We start from the raw sequence: 19,738 nt of genomic DNA, 5'->3' as shown, positions 1-19,738 counted from the left end.
TTGGTGCCGGTGAGGAAGGTTGCCAGAGCTCAACGATGGTGCAGAGCAGCGATATTATTTGAGCTGCAACGTGCATGTAACACCTCTAGAGTTGCATTGTAGGCGTCCATAGGCTACGGAGACTGCTTACTATCAGGCGGGCCGTATGCTTGTTTGCCACTGACGTAGTATAAAAATAAAACTATGTTCCAGCCTACTTCATTAATAAACCCGGATACAAAATAAAAATTCTTCATAAACTTATTTACAAAATTAAAGCGATCTGGATCGAAGCTCATAACTATTGGACCACAAAACTTGAAATGAATCTCATTGGTTCAAGAAACTTTTTATCTCCAGACAGTATTTACCACACTTACCACTAATGCGACTTTGTCTTCGGTTAGTAGGTATACCAATAATACTTGTAGCAGAAAGTCAGAACGCCATCACTACCGAGCTCTATATGAATTTAAATTTCTAAATTATTCTTATAAGCCGTTTAAGGATAAACGGGGCCTAAAAACCCGAGGCTTCCAAAACTTTCGTCCTAAAAATCCGTTTTAAATAACCTCTTTTACTTCTAGTAGACGCTCGTTTTATTTTATCATCCACTTCAATGCACCGTAGTCTTTAGAGACGATCCAAATGTCGCAGTTAGACAAATCCCTCTGCCAAGACGGCACCATACGGCTGTTTTAATAGGGCGGAAATGAGTAAAGTGGCAGATCACTTTTCTTAAGTGCTCCATTTGGTTGCCTTCCAAAAATCTTGGCACGGTCCCTTATGATTCAAGGTGTATCAACTTATGGAAAGTTTAATAAAGAATTGGAGCCAAATTACGAACGATGTAGCATTTGTTCTCGTAGACGTCGTAGACTTGTAGTAACAAAGTAATGTGTTCGGTAATTTCATAAGCTAATGTAAGTGGAGAGGGCGGCATCAGAACATTGGGTACAAAATGGGTCATCTTCGTATCGAAGAGAATGAAATCACTACGTTTGTTTGATTTACAATGAAGAATCGTTATTGGATACTCGCTATACTCTAGAGAGACAATCGTGCTGTGTCAATTTTGTTCGAGTCCATGTAATAAGGAAATATGGTAGTGTACTGACCTTATAAACACTAATAATGAACCCAGTAGTCGGCGTGTGCGATTTCTTCGGTCCCCCGGCCAAGTCCGTGAACGGCGGCCGGCAGATCATCGCCACCTCACTATACAAGTCCAGCGTATGCGCCGCCGAGTACCGTATCGCCTTCGGATCAAACTTGTTCAGCGAAGCACACCTCATGTTATTGTAGAAAAGCAAAGGATCAGTTTGCGTGGTATTTATCACATAATATGATATGAATGGGAATTCTGCGTTCCTTTCCATATTTGCGAGTAGCATCCCTCCTACAGCTGTATTGGCCTGAGCTACTTCTGTTAAAAGCTCCCCTGCGGCAGCTTTCTGTTTGATTAAGGGCTTGGACATTGGTGATTCGAGTATTGGCTCGATAGGCTCGAGAGGGCTCATCAGGTGGGCGAGTATGCAGAGCTTGGGGTCGGCTATCTCGAGGATGCTGAGTGAGTTCTGGGCAGTCTTCGTTGTTTGGCCTTTGTCTGGTGTTGGAGGGGGGACTGGAAGCTGGAATGAGAAAATAGGATTTTTTTTAATGTGTTGCTTTGTATGCATAATTTAGAAAGATTTGTTGAGAATCCGCACCGTTGGTAAACTTGAGTTGTAGGTAATTAAAAAAAGGGTACCTATACTGATTTCATCTTCTCTCTGATCTCTTTAGCTTCCTCATAATTTCCAAGGAAGGAAGGGCGGAAAAAGACGTTGATTCGGTTTTCTTTTATAGAGAACTTTAAGGACTTTGAGCATTGAGAGTTATGACAATCAAGATGGTCACTCACTGGACACAATAAAATTTGTTTCAGCAGTTGCCGGCAGTCTCATAAGTATCTGCCATGACGCCCATGACTGGTAACTGCAATAAAAAAAGGAGTAAAGAAGAACACTTACAGGGACGCCATCAGGCAGGAACCTATCCAGCGCGTGCGCCGGTATGACAAAGCAATCGCGCTCGAGCGTGGCGAGCGAGACGGGCTCTGTCCTCGTCTCCCTCCTGCTGACCCGCTCGGACGCCCGGGTGTCCGTCGGCCTGTCCCAGCGGAGCAGCGACACCCCTGGCTCCCGCGTGACGAGGGGCTGCGGGGGCTCCGGCTCCGGCCCGGAGCCTCCGCCGAGCACTGGCCCGCATCGTTCTGAAACAACAATGGTCTTAAGTTAACTGTCGTCTCAAGTTAACCCACGTCTCCGTCGGTTATAATTCTTCAGGGGTCTTAAATACATTCGCATCACACATCGCACTAGTGCTGATTCGTAGCGCTACATTTAAAATTGAATCGGGTTATCATTAATCAGAGCCTACTGCTCTCCTACAATGGTCAACTAACAAGGCAATAGGTAGGACCCTTCCAAGGATAGGCATAAATCCTTCAATATGAACGATCTAATTTATCACTATATCGCACACATTCGATTGTGACATAGCCCCTAATAATACGAACGCGCAAGAAACTGTGTGGCGGAGTTTCAAATTAGTTTTACTAGGGATTTAGTTATGCATTGTGTTCCTATTCCTATCCGGCAGAATTGCAAAGAAGGATCTAATGGAAAACTACTGTTTCCTGTTTAACAAGGGTGGGTTTGGTGTTGTGTGATCGTGACCCGTCTCTTCAAAGTGTCAATGAAGTCAGCAAAGAAATACATTAGATTAAATGGAACTACGAAATGAAAATGTCAAGGCGTCATTAATTTGAGAGCATGACCGGCGATAATACAACTCACACATTACTTGTATCCGCTGCCATCACAGAACTTTGTGCTCCGCTAGACGAGTGTTTTTGTAATGCTGCTTCGTTTGGCCTCGCTGAAAATAGCTGGGAAGTGTTTACAGCCAAAACGGTCAGTTTGAGCCGGTTCGAGCGGGTTGTAGGGATTGCACTCGCGGAACTGATTGGAAACAAAGATACCAAAATAGCGGATTGGACAAAGGCAGTAGAAAAAGTGTATCCAACCCAACATGGGGTCGATTGATTTCTCCATTTAGGCATTTTTTGTCGTCCACATATCGGCGCGGCACCGGCTCCGATCAACGACTTCCGATATTTTTCGTGCATTAGTTAGCAGATACGAATTGGTCAGTTCATATGAGATACCTAATTTATTGGGAAAAGTCTCTACTTTTCCCAAACGGTAAGAATACTGGAGTATAATTTCTTCATGTATCTTAATAGGTATATCGACCAAACCTGCTCCCAATGTAGAAGTTGTGGGCATTTCTTTCACCAATTATTTATTATCAAGTTCTTATTAAACTTTCAGGGGCAGAGAGGCATTATTAAAACCTAACTCTGGGCATGACTCACTCGTAAAAACCATGCCTAACATTTATTCGCGTGACAAAGTCAAGTAGGTAGTTACGAGTTTAGAGTTTGTGTAGTTCTCTTTATTCACTTCTCAAGCCGAAAAGTTCACCTGACTTAGCTCTTGTATAGGCAGGTACTACACACTTACTACTTAGATATATAAGCATATCGTCATCCCTAATGTAGCAATTGTCACGTCAGTGTTGTTCCGTTCATTCAACCGCTTGTGATGTGATGCGCGTCATGTTGCAGCGTGGCTGTCCGCTATTTATAATGTGTGACTGACGCGTTGCTGGCATCTTGTTATTAGCGGATAATGCGTCTGGCTTTCCTGGAAAAGTTGTGACTGGGACTATGTTAGTTAAAATTTTGTACACGGTCGCTTTTTTTAACGCAATAATCTAAATCAGCAACTTCAGTTAATTTTGTTGTGAAATATATATTAACGAAATATTTTTGTTACACGCCTTAAGCCACGTATTTAAAAAAATATGATGATTTTCGGTACTTCAGTTGGTAGTCATGAGTTCGAATCTCGCTCGAAGCAGTTTGTTTCTTTTATTTATTAACTGCATTTTATTTATTATTATTTTAATAAAAGTCTTAAAAACAGACAAATATTATCGTAAAATAAAAATCACTAATTTAATAAAATTTACACATAACATTCTCTATTAGTCAATATTTAGAAAAAATATTTTGGTCGGTCTACCGTATTATTTTCTCAGTAGGTCATAGTCGACGTAAATTGTAAAATGTAGCCAGGGTCTAAGATTTTGATCGAAAATGCCCGAATTAGAAACATCATTCAGCGCGTGCCAATTGCATTCTGCATACCAAAGCGCAGTGGAACGTCACTGCAAGCACATGTGTAATGAATCATAGCTTGTCCGACATATGAACTGTATGAATTCTACTTTGATTCAAAAGCTTGTAGGATTCTTTTGAATTCCGATTAGTGGCAAACTAATGTACTTAGTATTTACACTTGTGTAAACAAATAAGTTACAACGATTAGGCGTTTACTTCAACAAGTAAATACCGTATTTTCTTAAATTGTAATTTTTAACTTTTAAACCGACTTCTAAAACGCTTTTTGTAATTCGATCGTTTGTGTTTTTGTTAAACAAAATTGAATTGCATCTGCCACAAGAGTCTAAACAATTTAAGACTAACCATACCAATCATAATTTCTTAAAAAAAACGCATTTTACCGATTTGCGATACCGAAGTGATCCCATACCATATTATTTAAGTGCTCCGTGAACAAAGTTTTGTACGGAACACTGGGTAATTAATTTTTTATTTATTTAATTTATTAGAGATAAATCACAATTACATAATATTTTGATCCAAGAGCATCGTTAAACCAGAATGGTTTGTCTCGATACTCCATTCCGCAGTACTTAAATAATTAAATATACAACATAATAAACACACATTACTACATTTACTATCTAGTCATTCCATCATGCCTTTATAAACATGGCTGTGAGTTATGCGGACATTTATGTAGATTACAAGTGGCTCATGTAGACCATTAACATGATAACAACTCAACAAAAACAAGCAAAACATCGTAAAAACAACTAAATGCGATGGTTTCTCTAAGAAACTTTTATAATGATTTAAGTTCTACCTAATTTGATGCCAGGGAAAAAGTTAAGGTAAAACTTACCTGTTCAGCTAACTTTACCGACCACATGATTATATCAAAACACAGCTATTAAATGACATATTATCAAAACTCATATTTACGTTCCGCCTTGACACGTTCTTAAAACTTTCACGTTATTTCGTCAAGAAACTTTCGAAAACTTCTGTAACATACTTAAAAACTCCAACACCACTATTAACACATAAACAAACTTTCCCGCCTTTACCTGAGCCCTCGTTGTACTGAGTACTGGCCCTCGGCGCCGAGAAAAAAAGATGCGTCCTGTAGTGTGTGTGTTCCTCCATAGAGGAGTAGCGCTCGCGGTCCCGGCGCTTGGCGTTCCGGCCGGCCCCGAGCGCCCCCCTCGCCTTGCCCCCTCCCCCGCCGCCCCCGCCGCCCGTAGTCTTCTCCGTGCTGAAGTTCTTCCGAAACATCAGATTCATCTTGGACTGGTGCCACTGCGGTCTCTCTCGCAAAAATTAGAAACTAATTAACCCCGCTCTGTCGTGTGTTTAGTCTGGGTTTATGGCTTGTGGAAATAGTTGGTTATGGTTGATTTCTTAACAGGACAGGTGCAACGTTGCGGTTCGGGTTACGGGTTTTGGTTAAACTGTTTAAAAAGTTCAAACATAGTGTAGTATAATGGTTTAATCAACTTATATATCACGTTTTTCTTATTTGAGTCTCAAGTACCTTCTGTAAATATGTGTAGCATCTGTAAAGGTGAAGCCTAAAAAAAATAGCTTTTGGTTACTCTTAACTTTGCGATGTCTACAGGAAAGACGCGAACTAGTTAAGCATGTTATAATAAAATGTGTTTGACCCGTCAATTTCTCCGCCTTTAGTATAAAGAATAAAAATAATATTGGAATCTTTAGGTATAGTTAATTAAGTTTAATTTAATTGTCGGCTTTACTCCGTCAGTCGAGTACTAACTAGAAATGCTTCGTTAATGCACGTGAGTGTATTGATGTAAACTTGGAAATCATGCAAATGTCGTTGCCATGTTTTATTAAAATGAAATCGAAATCAGCTGCACTTTCCCTCAAGAACAGAAACATGCTACTTCCAGACAATCTTTGGTTGGATACACAAATATACATATTAGGTATCAAAGTACCTACGTGGCAGTAACGTAAAGCTATATCAGGGGCCCTTAACCATTCAGTGCTATCGGGCAATTATACAATTTTTTTTTCGTCAAGTATAGGTAAATTCATAAGAGCTGGCGCGAGATTTATACTGAATCGGCAACATTTTCATAGAAAAGCCGCGCCAGCTTTCGTGCAACGACCTATACATATAGCATACCTCGTATATTCCTTTGACCCAAATACATAGCTGGGCATTAACTCGTTAATCCGTTAATCGTTAATTAACGAAGTTAAGTTTTCGAGTAACGGATTAAATTTTTAAGTTAACTTTAAAAACCTGTAACGGACTTATTAACTTCCGTTAACTTTTCTTAAGTCCGTTAATCGTTAATACCTAAGTACTTACTCACACCAAGGCCGTGCGCTGCCTCGAACATTACACTAGTATAAGCAGTATACCTTCGAGTGCTGCTGTGGAACGCCTGTTTTCGGCGGGAAAATATATTTTTTCTCCAAAACGGGCGTCGCTATCAGACGACAATTTTAATAATCTCATGTTCATGAAGGGGACCATGCACCTTATGGCAGATGCTTGCGAATGATATTTTTTATTGGCTATGCTATTATTAATTAGTAATGATTACCATATTAATTAGTAGATTAGTCTTTAATAAAAATCAAAATTTATTTCTTATTGTGTATAACGAGTTGCGTGTATCGAGTTAACGATGTATCGAGTTAACGATTAACTTTAACTTTCGTTAAAACTTTTGAAAAGTAACGTTTTAACGTTTAACGAAGTTAACTTTTTATTTAACGAATTAACGATTAACGAAGTTAACTTTTTGATTAACGGTGCCCAGCTTTGCCCAAATATACCCAGTCAACAAAGGGTAGTCCCACGGGTACCTACTTCCAGGAACCACTACTGGCCGCGTAGCCAAGTTGCCGATCGCTTACGCTCCATAGCGATCGAAACGCAACTGTCACTGTCGCACTAATATGGAAGAGTGATAGAGAGACATAATGCTTTTCGTTATCGAAGCGATAGCGATTGTAACCTTGGCTAGGCCGGCTGGTCCGCGAAATACGAATAAGGACCACTGCCCTGTCTTAATAAAAAAAATCCTATTTATTTAATTCACATTTACCGTACTTTTCCGTCTGTTGTCTGAAATTCATTAATAAATGCAAATCGCTTCAATGTCAGGCAAAATCGATGAAGTATTCGTGCCGTGAATATTTCAGCAGCGGGGTTCGAACGCGCAACAAGTGCTCTACTTGCTGAGACACTACTTATGTACGGTTAACCTTTAAACTATGGTAAACGTCCTAGAGCTGGACATGCTAATGCCCAATAGATGACACCATGCTGACATCTCAATGACTTCTACTGATACTGAAGATCACTCGAAGGTCTACCTTAAGAATAAGAATAAGAAAACAAGTGCGAGTATGATTCCAGGTCGTATCAAAACAAGATTAAAACCTTAACAAATTCTTAATTGTTTGCTGTTGTTGATGTGTTGTTGTTGGTAATGTTGTTGTTGCTGTTGTTTCTGCTGTTGTAATTGTGTAGTAGTTTGTTTTCCAAAGGGAAAAAGAAAAAAAAATCATTTATTCAGATGAAATAAACCCTATTTTACAAACGTTTTTCTTCTGCCAAACTGCAGGGCAGTTTGTTGGCAGTACTTGTCTTAATAAAGTTGTACTTGTCTTGTCTTCAAGGAAAAAATCCTTTTCACCACACCAGCTCGGAAAGGCTTACTTTGCACTTCAAAAACTGATAGCTAAGTTGCATTTTATTCACATGTGAGGCAAAGTAATCAAATGCAAATTTTGAGTTGTTTTCTTATGTTTGCTGGTAAAATTGACTTTTAAATTATGATTTTGGATGATAAATGTTTAATAACATCCATTTGGATTTGATTTGGTTTGATTTTATTTGATATTTTACATTTAATATTTGCTTCGGGTTGGTGTGGTGAAAAATTTTGTGTTTCACTCGGGGGCAAATTTTGTTTAACCCTCGTGCTTTGAAACCCTCGCAACGCTCAAGATTCCATTTTTCGAAACACTCGCTACGCTCGTGGTTCAATTTTGGAATCTTTCGCTTGCTCGGGTATCAATATTAGCACGAGCGGTTAAACAACAACTTTGCCCCCATTTGCCCCCTTGTAAAACAAATAACTAGATCCCTGACACACACGCGTAATCATGATATGGGTATTGGAACTATTGTAAAATTAGCAACTATCTAAAGTGCCACGTCTTGGGCCTTTAATTAATTCTAGTATAGTCTAGCTGTGGGCGACAGTGGGCGTCCACTATAATTGTTAGAAAAGCAGTAAACCACGGGTTTACTGCCAACAATCGTGTCCATTATAATTTACAGCCGACTAATCCGCCGACGTAAAGACGTTTTTTACGAGAAAACTAATGATCCGCAATACTTGGCGAGTTTTATTGAGCAATCCGCAGGCTATTACTGTGTTTATGGTGGTTTTTGTGGACACTGATCTGATTGTTTTATGGCGTTGTTGGTCTATGGTTCGTGAAATGAATTAGATGATGCGCATGAGTCATAATTTGTTCGAATTTTCAAATTATATGATTTACGGTTTCACCATATAGCTAACATATTTTTTATTAAATATGTCAGACCAGGTGAGCACCTACCTAGCTTGTTTTTTAATAAACATGGTAACTGGTAGCAAAGAGAAATAGATAGTATAGAGGGGTCCTGTCATAGTAAATTTTGTAGTCACCGTAAAATTACTGCGATCTATCGACACACGACTAAAACTCAAAATAAACACGTATATAAAAATAATAAATGATTTTATTATTTTTATATCATTTTTACCCATGTTCAATTGTTCATTCCCTGATATCTATGTATTAAAATTGTTAAATATGAAACGGGATCGTCACGCCATCTAGCCGACCATAGGCCAAAGGTGTGTCCGCCATCTATCCAAGAATGACTTTTTCTTGATTTCCGTGGCACGTTATTTCTTAGATTTTATTCATCTTATACGAAGTTATATATGTCTTTGCTGGTATGTACCTAAATACAGAATAGGTCAACACACATTTTTTATTCATTCTTACGTTACGTCATGTTTATAATATCTGAAAGGTGGTTCAAATTTAGGTCAACTTATGCTGACCAAATTGTGCTTTATTAATAAAAAGAAACCCTTTAAATATTATTAAAAAATAAGTTACTTCAAAGTCTGTAGCAAATTGAACACACACTTTAAACCACAAACATTTCTTAGGCATTGGAACATAAACCTAAAAGCCCTGTAAACCTAAGCTCGCTACCGTTTTATTTCTAGAATGTAAACATATCAAACTGATACCTACCTAAATGAACACAAATTTAACTCATAAGTTTGCCGTTATGTTAGTTATTATTTATTTAAGTATTTTTATTTTTTCAACCTGAGATACAGGATTTTCCTAGTTCAGGTAGAAGTCATTAAAAAGACTTACTTGATAAGATATTATTAACCTAATGTTAAATGTATAACTATGTTTTTCTGAATAAATTTTTTTTTTTAATTTTATTTTTATATTTAGTTTTTATGTGGCAGTTGAACTTTAAAACCGGGCTTAGCCTATTTCTGCAAACCCTGACTAATGTTATCACTATCGTTATCGCTATCGCCCCGAAATGCCGGCGTACTTACGCAAAAGGCTGACATTTTAATCGCACGCAATCCTAACGTTACAAATTCCCTAGTTCTTTGGGCGTGGTTAAAATTGCTTGACACGATTAAAATTGCTTAATAAGCCGTTGTAATATCCTAAATCCACTTATAAAAGTAAAATAAATGACAAAAAATAAACAAAAAAAAATCTTGTCTGATTTTAGTAAGATTAGGGGCATAAAATTGCTCGTTGTTTATGGAGTTAGAAAAACATATTACTGATCACGACTTAAATGTCACCCTGTGTATACACATGTGGTTAGAGTCGGACGAAGCTAACTGTGCAAGTCTGCATGACATTTGCAATCACATAGTGTAGCAATGTCATCATTAATGTGAGATGTCTATGAAAATATGACGTTTATATTAATGACAAACTCACACTTTGTTCTCTTCAAGTCAGTCCAAAGTTAGCTTATTTAGATGGACTATTCGGCTATGATTTGGCGGTATATACATGATTGTATTTGCATTATTTACACCCTAACCTAGCCTTCTTACGGACCAGTTTAAGGTCAATAATTATATAATAAAAAAAATATTTGCAGAATAACCGAATAATTCGACCGATTACGAACATTGGGTAATTGCCGAATATGCCGAATAATTACCGAATATTCTAATCATATAATGATGAACGCAAAATAAATCAGTACAATGATGGTCGTTTTTGTCTACATGACAGCGTGATAAAACGGTATACGTCACTTTCAATCATGCACTGTTAAACAGTGACGGATATTTTGTCACGTGGATAAAGGCATCCATAATAGGCCTGCAGGCTTCAAAAGCATGAGCATCTTAGGTACTTCCTACTTAATTACTCGTAATAGTAGTAATATCGTTACTTCGGAGAAACCCATTTTCAGTACTTATCAGTATTTATGAGGACAGATCTCCAATGAGCTATTTTATGACCCATTTTTGACCCGAAAACCAATACTGTTAAGTGCTTTTGGCGCTCAACTGGAGTACACAACGCTTTCCTAGAAAAGAGGCACTTACTGGGGTCCAAGTTACGAGCTATTCAGTGGTATCCAAAATAAGTACTGTGACAATAGTGTGATTTTTATAGTTGCGGCATTTTCCCTAAATATAAAAGAGAAGGTGTGGGAGCCATGACAAGAAAAGTAACTGACAAATTCAGAAAGTTATTATGGTTGCGGCATTTTTTAATTGATACACTAACAAATGTTGTCAAAATGAAATGGCATTGCCATCAATAAGAAAGTTAGAACCGGCCATGGTATAATAATATACTCCGCCTGGTACTCTCTTCCCGTCTTTTCGTGGTCACGTGACTGACACAAGCCTACATCATCATGCGACAGCGCTATATAATAATATGCGATAGCATACAGTGTATATAGCGGCCATGTTATTGTGACGTAGGCTTGTGTCACTCTGGGAAGAGAAGACCATGTTTTATTAGACTATGGAACCGGCCGCCTGTTGCTTGCACCTGCGCGCATGCAACTAGAGTCGTAATTGTCGTAAACATCCAGACTTAGGGCCAGACAAATCATATGAACCGCTGGGTTTACTGCTGCGGTACACGCGGAACATGGAATTAAGTATTTGATTCAATATTTAGATTTTTTAATATTTTTTCAATATTTACTACTAGGTACAACATCGGGAGTTATGGAGAACCAGGGGAGAGGCATTTGCCCAGCAGTGGGACACTCAAATAAGCCAAGGAAAAAAAGTAGTAGTTTAGTAGGTAGTAGTAGTTTAACTGAAATATGCGTCGTATTGAACCAGCGTCTACTCTATTCGTGGCAGTAGGTAGTAATAAGAGGCCTTGGTCATGTTTTCTTTCGTATCTTCTTTTTCATATTTTCTTTTGTATATCTTAATCTTATCTATTTCAATTAATTGCATTGCATTTTGCCATCGCTCATCGGGAACCTGGGGTTCGCTTGACGTCTAATCCTATGATTTGACGTAGGCACTAGTTTTTACGAAAGCGACTGCCATCTGACCTGACCAACCTAGAGGAATCAAAAAAGTTTGTTTTATATTTCGTATACTATGTATAATATTGTATATAATCAAAGTATTATTTTTTTATTTCGAATTTAATGTTAACTTTAAATGTGAAATATTTAAAATCAGGTTAAGGCTGTAGCCCCACGGAAACGATAAAACCATCCATTACTGGCCACCGGAAACGGAAGCCACGCCCCGAGCGAGCTCGATAAAAAGATCGCTCAAGTGATAATCGATACAGTGGTAGACAAAAAAATCTGTTTGCAACCGTGAAAAGGTGTTGAGTTAAACACTGTTAATTAAATAATTTACCTAAATGGGTAGTTTAAAAGTAGTAATGGCTATTGAATTTTCATATACCTAGGCGTCACGTCATTCAGTAATTTTCGTTTTATTTTATGAAAACTAATTTTTATATATAGTAACTTTTACTTAGTTAATATAATTAGCTTCGCGAATCAATTAATAGTCTCATCTCAATACCAAACCTTCGATTGAAACTTAATAAGTATTGAAATAGTTTTAGGTACCGCCGAAGTAGGTACTTTACAGTACTACTTTAACATAGAATTAGGTACGTTTAACTGTCTAAAATGTCTAGTTAAAGGGCATTTTCACTTAATTGAACACCTTTAACGGCCGGTTAGCAATAGTTACAAAACTGACAGTCAATGTCTAATCCCATACATTTTGTCAGAAATGTAACGATTAGACGTTACTGAAACACGACTTAAGTCGCGCTTAACTTGTACAAGTTAAATGAAAATGCCCTAAAATATTACCAAATGTGCTTAGAAAATGGATATTCGTACCTACTTTGGACCCCCTTCATTATTCTCACGAGCAACAAAAACGGGTCACTTTGTATTGAATATTCTATGCAAATGACCAGGAATCAGAAATTCGGATGCTTTTATACCTAAACTTAGCAAATTCCCGGAAAAAGCTCAGCAAGTATGGAGTCGGCTTCTTAAAAATATTATTTAATTATTTAAGTTCCGGGATTCCGGGATCGTATAAAACATCACGAAATAGTGACAACTGTCGAAATTTATGACTATTTTCAGCGATTTAGTTAACATACCTACACGTTGGTAAACAGTATTAACTACAAACAGGGTGTAACAAAAAAATCACCGCATACCACATATTTTGTAAAAAGAAACAGCTGAAATATGTTATTTAAATACTTTAATTCGTATGTGTATATGTATCCTAATTGCCGGTATTCCGGGAAATCCCGGTAAATTAATTAGTAAAACTAAATTGAGTCCGCCTCCATACTACTTACTCAACAACAACGCGGTGTAGGTACTGAGGCCGAAGTTTAGGTATAAAAGCATCCTAATTTCCGATCCCTGCAAATGACTCATTGTTAATTGCTCGTGAGCGTATAACAAACATAGGCATTTAGCAAAGCTCTAATGGTACCTAAATGTCCACATTAGGCATATAACGGTAAAGGCTACCATCTCATCTCATCATGGTTATGGTTATCAGTGTTATCTCTCTTCGACACGCCTTAGTCACAGATTACTCGACTTGAGAACAGACACACCACTCACAATAACGGTTTTAACACATTCATTGCCACTAAGTGCTACGGGTTACGTTCGTAGTTCGTAGTTTCGCTTAGTCGCTACGAACAGTGTACCCGACTGTCGGGTTCTTGGCCCTGAATGTGAGTGTTCTTTACAGATAAAGAAATGAGACGATGAATTACCTATTATATTAATTTGTATACTTGGTCAATTATTATTCCATTACTGTTCCCTAGTGTTTTCATTCGATAGCGTGACGTGACGTACGCGTTTGCGTTAAGTCTCATTTTGTACCAAAACGTCCCACTTGGCGGGCTGTTTTAAATCCCATACAAAATGGGACTTAACGCAAACGCGTACGTCACGTACGGAATCGAATTAAATTTTCACTAAGGGTTCTGCTTAATATTGTATTTTACTATACGCAAACCAAACTGACGACCGGAGTCGTGAAACTTCTCATCTCACACACTTGCATAGTCGTAGCATGAGTGAAAGAGATGGTAATATAACCTCTGACGTACGTTTGATTTACGGATCATCATCATCATCATCTCAGCCATAAGACGTCCACTGCTGAACATAGGCTTCCCCCTTTATTGGGGGGTGAATGCCATAATCGCCACGCTTGGCGATCGCAGTCGAGTACACCGAATTTGAGGGACGCTGCTGCCCGTCCACCGGTAGCCTAGGACGTGGTTTAAGGACATACCCGGGTCCTGGAGGTAGTTTAAGGACATACCCGGGTCCATTTACGGATGGTATAGGTGAATTGGTTAGTGTACCTATAAGTATTTTTTTGGCGCATCTAAATTAGTAACTTATCTGTGGCCTAGTACACTTAGTTCGCGTACCTACTGCCCTTACTGTGCGTAGTTAGCACACAACGGTTATTAGCAGGAATATGGCAGGAATGTTACATGAAATTCCCGAAAATATTTTTGGGGGATTTGGGAATATGAAAGTAAACAGACATGTTGCTAGATACTTTACTCTATCTTGGGAATTTGAATCCAATTGCTAGTTTATACTATGTAACTAACTGCCGTATTCGAACTTCAAGATATTCACAAGAGACGACACGTACTAGATCCATTCTAGATATGTTATAGTTTAGATATCAACTAGTTCTCTTTTGCAACGCAATTCGGGCAACCAATGTCACTTTTACGTTAGATAGAGTAAGATATCTATTAGATGTGAATTGGATCTCTAAGTCATATCCTGTGGAAATCGTTCAAGAGTATCTCCAGAATCGCGCAAATGTCAAATTTGATATCGTATCTTGGTGGTGTTTAAAAGATATCTAATATATATCTATTTCAAAATTCGAATCGGGCCCTAACTGTTTATTAGGTTTATGTTATGAAGTTGTACGAGGATGATTATCCTAATCTCATTCTGATTCTGATCTGCGGGCGCAGCACGGTTCCATTTTTATCGACTATCACTATGCGCGTCCCTTTCGCACTTACATACTTGTTAGAACGTGACAGGTATGGTGACAAGGGATTAAAACGCCACCGTGCTATGCCGCCTGGAGCAACGTGTGAACTTCAATGTCAAATCAATATAAAAATCGACGACCTACTTAAAGCTCGAATGTCCTCGAGCGTACCTACAAAACTATAAATATGTTAAGTATGCGTTTGCTACTTTGATTTTAGTTTCTTTGTATCTTGCATCGGACGAAAATAAATATTATAAGCTTGTTGAATACGATAGAGGGCGTTGTTCCTCTCAGCTCATGCGTGATAAGTAGGTGCAGACTAATTCCGTTAGATGGTGCCATCTGACACGAAAGATTTCTCTTGATTTCTCAAAAGCGATTTTATTTTATTACACCTACTTAATAAGGATTACAATACAGGAAAACCAAACTGTTAATACTACTCTACTGTTTATTGATGTCTCACTTCTACTTGCACCTAATAATCTATAGTCTGGTAATCAAAAATGTCAGTTTAAAACAACGGTTTAAAAATAGAGTCAGACCAAGAAAAGTCTGCAACGATTTTGGTAGCATACGCAGTGATAGAGAAGTTTGACGTTTAAAACGCCTACTTAAGATTACTAAAATAAAATGCACTCTTAATAATTTATTTTTTAGAGTTTGGTAGTGATCAGCGGAACCAGGGGGCTCTGCATCCAGAATTTCAGATATATACGACGATGGTGTGTGAGTGAGACAACGTTATAGATAAGAACAGCGCTGCCTCGCTTGTACATCAATTAATCAATCAATATATTTATTGCTTACTTTTACATAGGAGCTTAACTTAGGTACAAAATGCGGTGTGGTACATTGCTTTACTTATTGATATATTTATACTTATATGGATGTGCAAGGTATAGCGAAAGCAAGCTGCCCTCCATACTAGATTATCACCGCATCCGCAAACCCTATCCGTGTGTGTGCCTTTAAGTTTAGACATGTCCTTGTCTCATTTACATTCCTACTAACAATAGTTTGCCAAATTATCTCTCCATATCTCGTCTTCCAGACAATCCAGACCCGAGTGTAAGCCAGGGCATGCACAAGTCGCTATCGGCACTGGTGGAGAATTTACTAGGGCCGTTAAGTCTGGCCGGGTGCCAGCCCTGCGAGATATCGTGTTATGTTCTGTGGTCTGTGGCGAGAACCGTGCCGGTTTTGTTTGTTATTGGGGAAGAGAGTTCCGGGAGACGATACTAGAGTGCGCTACTTGCTAAGAAAAGTGAGAAAACTTACGAGACGTTTGTATGTGTTTGTAACTACTAACAAAACATTTAACTGTGATAATGAGTAGGTGTTCTATGAAGCTTGAACTTTATAAAAGCGAATAACTTTCTAGCAAACATTATTTTTGGTACAATTTTTTATCGCTGGCTTGCTTTTCTTTCCACAAATAACTTATTCATCGAGACAATTCTGACACCCCAGACTTTGAGTTTTTTATTACAAAGTTCCCATGGCCACTTCCTGTCTCCATTATCAGATCAGCTCCATGTCAATCGGATGACAATCATTTAATAATTTATGCAATATAACGATATTGCATTGTCATCCGATTTACGTATGAATGCAAAATTTCAGCTCAATCAGAAATCAGGAAGTGGGTCAAATTTAGCATCCAAGATTTACCCAAACTAACACACACACACACACACTATTATAACAGGGCAAGTTAAAATAAAAGCGTGTAAAATTGACAGGCCGGAATTAGACTATTATAGAAATATGACCATTAGACCAGTCAAATCTTACAAAAAAATCTCCAAAAAAAACAATGCGTGATGTAGTTCTGTATTTTTTATATATTGTTTGGAGTCCTTGGAGGAATGTGAGACTATGTTTTGCAAGCAAAAAAAAGTTGTGCTCTCTGTGTAATTTGCGAAAAATTTCAGACTTTTTTCAGAATTTACAGATTTATTGTAAAACTATGGGTTTTTGGTCAAAACTTGCTATGTAATGTTGAAAGTATATTAAATTTGGAACAATTTAAGACCATAAACAGCGCCGTATGTCAAATAGTTCTTGAAATATGGGGCTTTAAAAAAAGGGTATCTTTTTCCTTGGAATGAAATTACAAGTTTTTCCTATATTTTAAGACAAATATCGGCACAACCGCTCATGCTATGATATACAGGGTGATTCAGGAGACGTGAGCAGGATTAACACTGCGCATTTCGTAAATTATAAGCAACTGTTTCGTATCAGTATTAGTGAGGTTAACGTTAATATTCTAGTCGTGTTGAAAAAAAAAGTTATTCATTTATTTACGACATGCATGGTCACCCTACAATTAGAATCCTAAACTACCGATATTCTGTGTCAAATTGAATGTCATCACGGTCTGGTTACTTTTGAAAACTCGTATCTCACTCAAGTTTGACAGTTTATTTTCTTCGTAATCATAATGCTGTCATTACGGTTAAAGAGGTTTTATGTTTATTAATTAGGTCTTGTAGGGTGACCATGATTGTAGAGAATTAAATTTGCCCTCGCCAAAAAGTTAAAAAATAGGAAAAAGTGTGGTTGTTTCACCTAAATACGACGGTGATCGATCAATTATCAGTTACTGAGTGTGCAGGATTAGTCCTGCTCACGTCTCATGAATCACCCTGTATATTGCAATGAATAAAGTTATAGCAAATTTAATTACCTTTCATTTAAGTGCTAGAAAAAGTCAGTAAGTCTTACAGTACTGAAGTTATCGTAAAAAAAATGAAATTGCTATAATGGGGAAGGCAACTAATGTATTGTTTTAGGCATTATCAAAATCCCTTCAAAAGGCAGTACCATTTGTCAGTCGAGAACGCAATATACGATTATCTTTTACCGGTTTTCCCCGATAGCAGCAGAGTGACGTCGGAGATCAACCATTTTTAAAATGCACCCCTCTCTTAAGCACTTCAATTCAGTAATGAAATCAAGACACAATCTGTAGTTTGGCTTGTTTCTCGGCTCCATTTTTTGCTTGTAGCCATAGATCCCACGATGACGATTCCGATTTAACAATTTGTTATGATTTTGAACTTGTTTTCATACGACCGACCTTGACGGTATAGTTCACGGCAATTGGCGTGGTGTTGGATAAACACACTGAAAGTCATGTCACTAGTATCTAGCTCGCGCTCGCTTATTGGTGCTCTTGAGTGAACTCTGAGTCGTGGTAATACAAGATCACGATAATATCCTAACCGTAACATAATGATTCATCAGAATCAGCTACCATTACCCACTCTAGGTAAACGTTTAGTTATAGGGCATGTATGTGACTCAGTCTTGTCATGTAACCAGTATATCAAAACTTCTTCAATGGTTTACCGAATTTACACAATAAATTACAAATTCATTTCCAATGGTTGTTAAGGCTGAAATGAATGTGGTGCTACTGCTCAGAGAGTTGTCAATCCACGGGTTGTAACTAGCAATACCTCTTTCACTAGTAGTATTTACTGTATAAAATAAATGTATTTATAGTAAAAAATAAAAATAATTGGAAAGTAAATGGGTCAATTTATCAATAGAAAACAAGTAATTGTGTGGTTTTATGAAACCACGATACAAGTGAAACTTTTTTCGGATTGTAGATATAGACATTTAACTAAAAATATTCGGAAATTTATCCGATTTAGGGTGTTCAAAAGGGTTTTTTAATCTTAACTAAATTAATATTCTCTTTAATTATCTTATAAAAGCTCGCCCAACGCCAATCACGCCAGTTACTCAACTACAATTACTGGCGCCGATATTTACATGTACGCCGACGACGTCACTGCGGTAGTAAGTACGCCCACGAAAAATGAGCTTGAAACGGCCCTAAATAACGTTGTTCGGCAGTTGAATGAGTGGTTCAAGGCCAACGGACTGGCGCTTAACAAAAATAAGACCTGTTTTATGACAGTAAAACTCAACGGCCATCCCAGTGAGAACCTACAAGTGTGTGCGGACGATGCCCCTCTACAGCACGTGTCCTGCACACGCTTGCTCGGGTTCCAACTCGACAGTGCGCTCACTTGGGAGAGGCACATAGACGAGGTGTGTAATCGACTAGGCCGCGCCTGTTTCGCACTGCGCCGCCTGGCGCGCACCGCCGGGAGGACCACGGTGCGAGAATGCTACTTCGCGACGGTCCACTCCGTGTTGACGTATGGTGTGGAGCTTTGGGCCAGAGCCGCGGACTGGTATCGCGTTTTCTCAATGCAAAAACGAGCACTCCGCGGTATGGCAGGTAAACCGAACGACGCTCCAGCCCGGGAGCTATTTCTCGAGTTCCAAATTCTACCCCTACCCTGTATACTAATACAGCAAGTAGCAGTGTTTACACACTCTAATTCCATTCCATTAAAGGATTTAAATCTAAACTAAAAAAGTGGCTTCTTGAGAAGATGTTTTACGATTACAGTGAGTTTTTTAATATTCCACAAGTAATTTAATAATTAATACAGGCGTGACATTTGTATAGTACCGATATAAATTACATTCTCATTGTTAATAATAATTTCGATATATTGCAAATTTTAACGATTAATTTTATTTATATAATTTGGATTATGTTTACAGGTATATGCACATAGAATACTAGACCAATACTAGTACTTATATGGAAAAAAAGACATGTAACAATTGTTATCAATAAATTTTTCATTTCATTTCAACATGATGCTGTAGTTCATTATTAATATCACTTATACGAGTCAAGGGCTAAAGAAACCGGTATGTAAGCTTACCGATATGAAACAAATGTATGCGATCCACCCGGCTTGGCACATCATGTTAACACACACTTATCTATACTTTCCTACGTGTTTCGTTCAGTTCTTTTTCTATAAATGATTTGGTTTGTCAG

The 19,738-nt window shown here is 38.0% G+C and overlaps 1 protein-coding gene across 3 annotated transcripts in view; it reads right to left on the bottom strand.

The window, feature by feature from the left end:
* Positions 1–19,738, bottom strand: part of LOC134668101 (uncharacterized) — a 136,017-nt gene that overhangs the window by 4,715 nt on the left and 111,564 nt on the right. For 2 of the 3 annotated variants that reach the window (XM_063525594.1, XM_063525593.1), the window contains exons 2-4: positions 5,284–5,586; positions 1,992–2,233; positions 1,098–1,610 (exon numbers count right to left, since the gene is read on the bottom strand). In XM_063525594.1, the coding sequence (XP_063381664.1) occupies positions 1,098–1,610; positions 1,992–2,233; positions 5,284–5,500 (972 nt within the window). In that variant the 5' untranslated portion in view covers positions 5,501–5,586. The remainder of the gene's footprint in view (positions 1–1,097; positions 1,611–1,991; positions 2,234–5,283; positions 5,587–19,738) is intronic. The other variant, XM_063525591.1, reaches the window with a different exon arrangement.

Source organism: Cydia fagiglandana, chromosome 10 (assembly GCF_963556715.1).
Source record: "Cydia fagiglandana chromosome 10, ilCydFagi1.1, whole genome shotgun sequence".
In the NCBI taxonomy this organism is placed as follows: Eukaryota; Metazoa; Arthropoda; class Insecta; order Lepidoptera; family Tortricidae; genus Cydia; species Cydia fagiglandana.
This window is presented reverse-complemented; position numbering and strand designations above follow the sequence as displayed.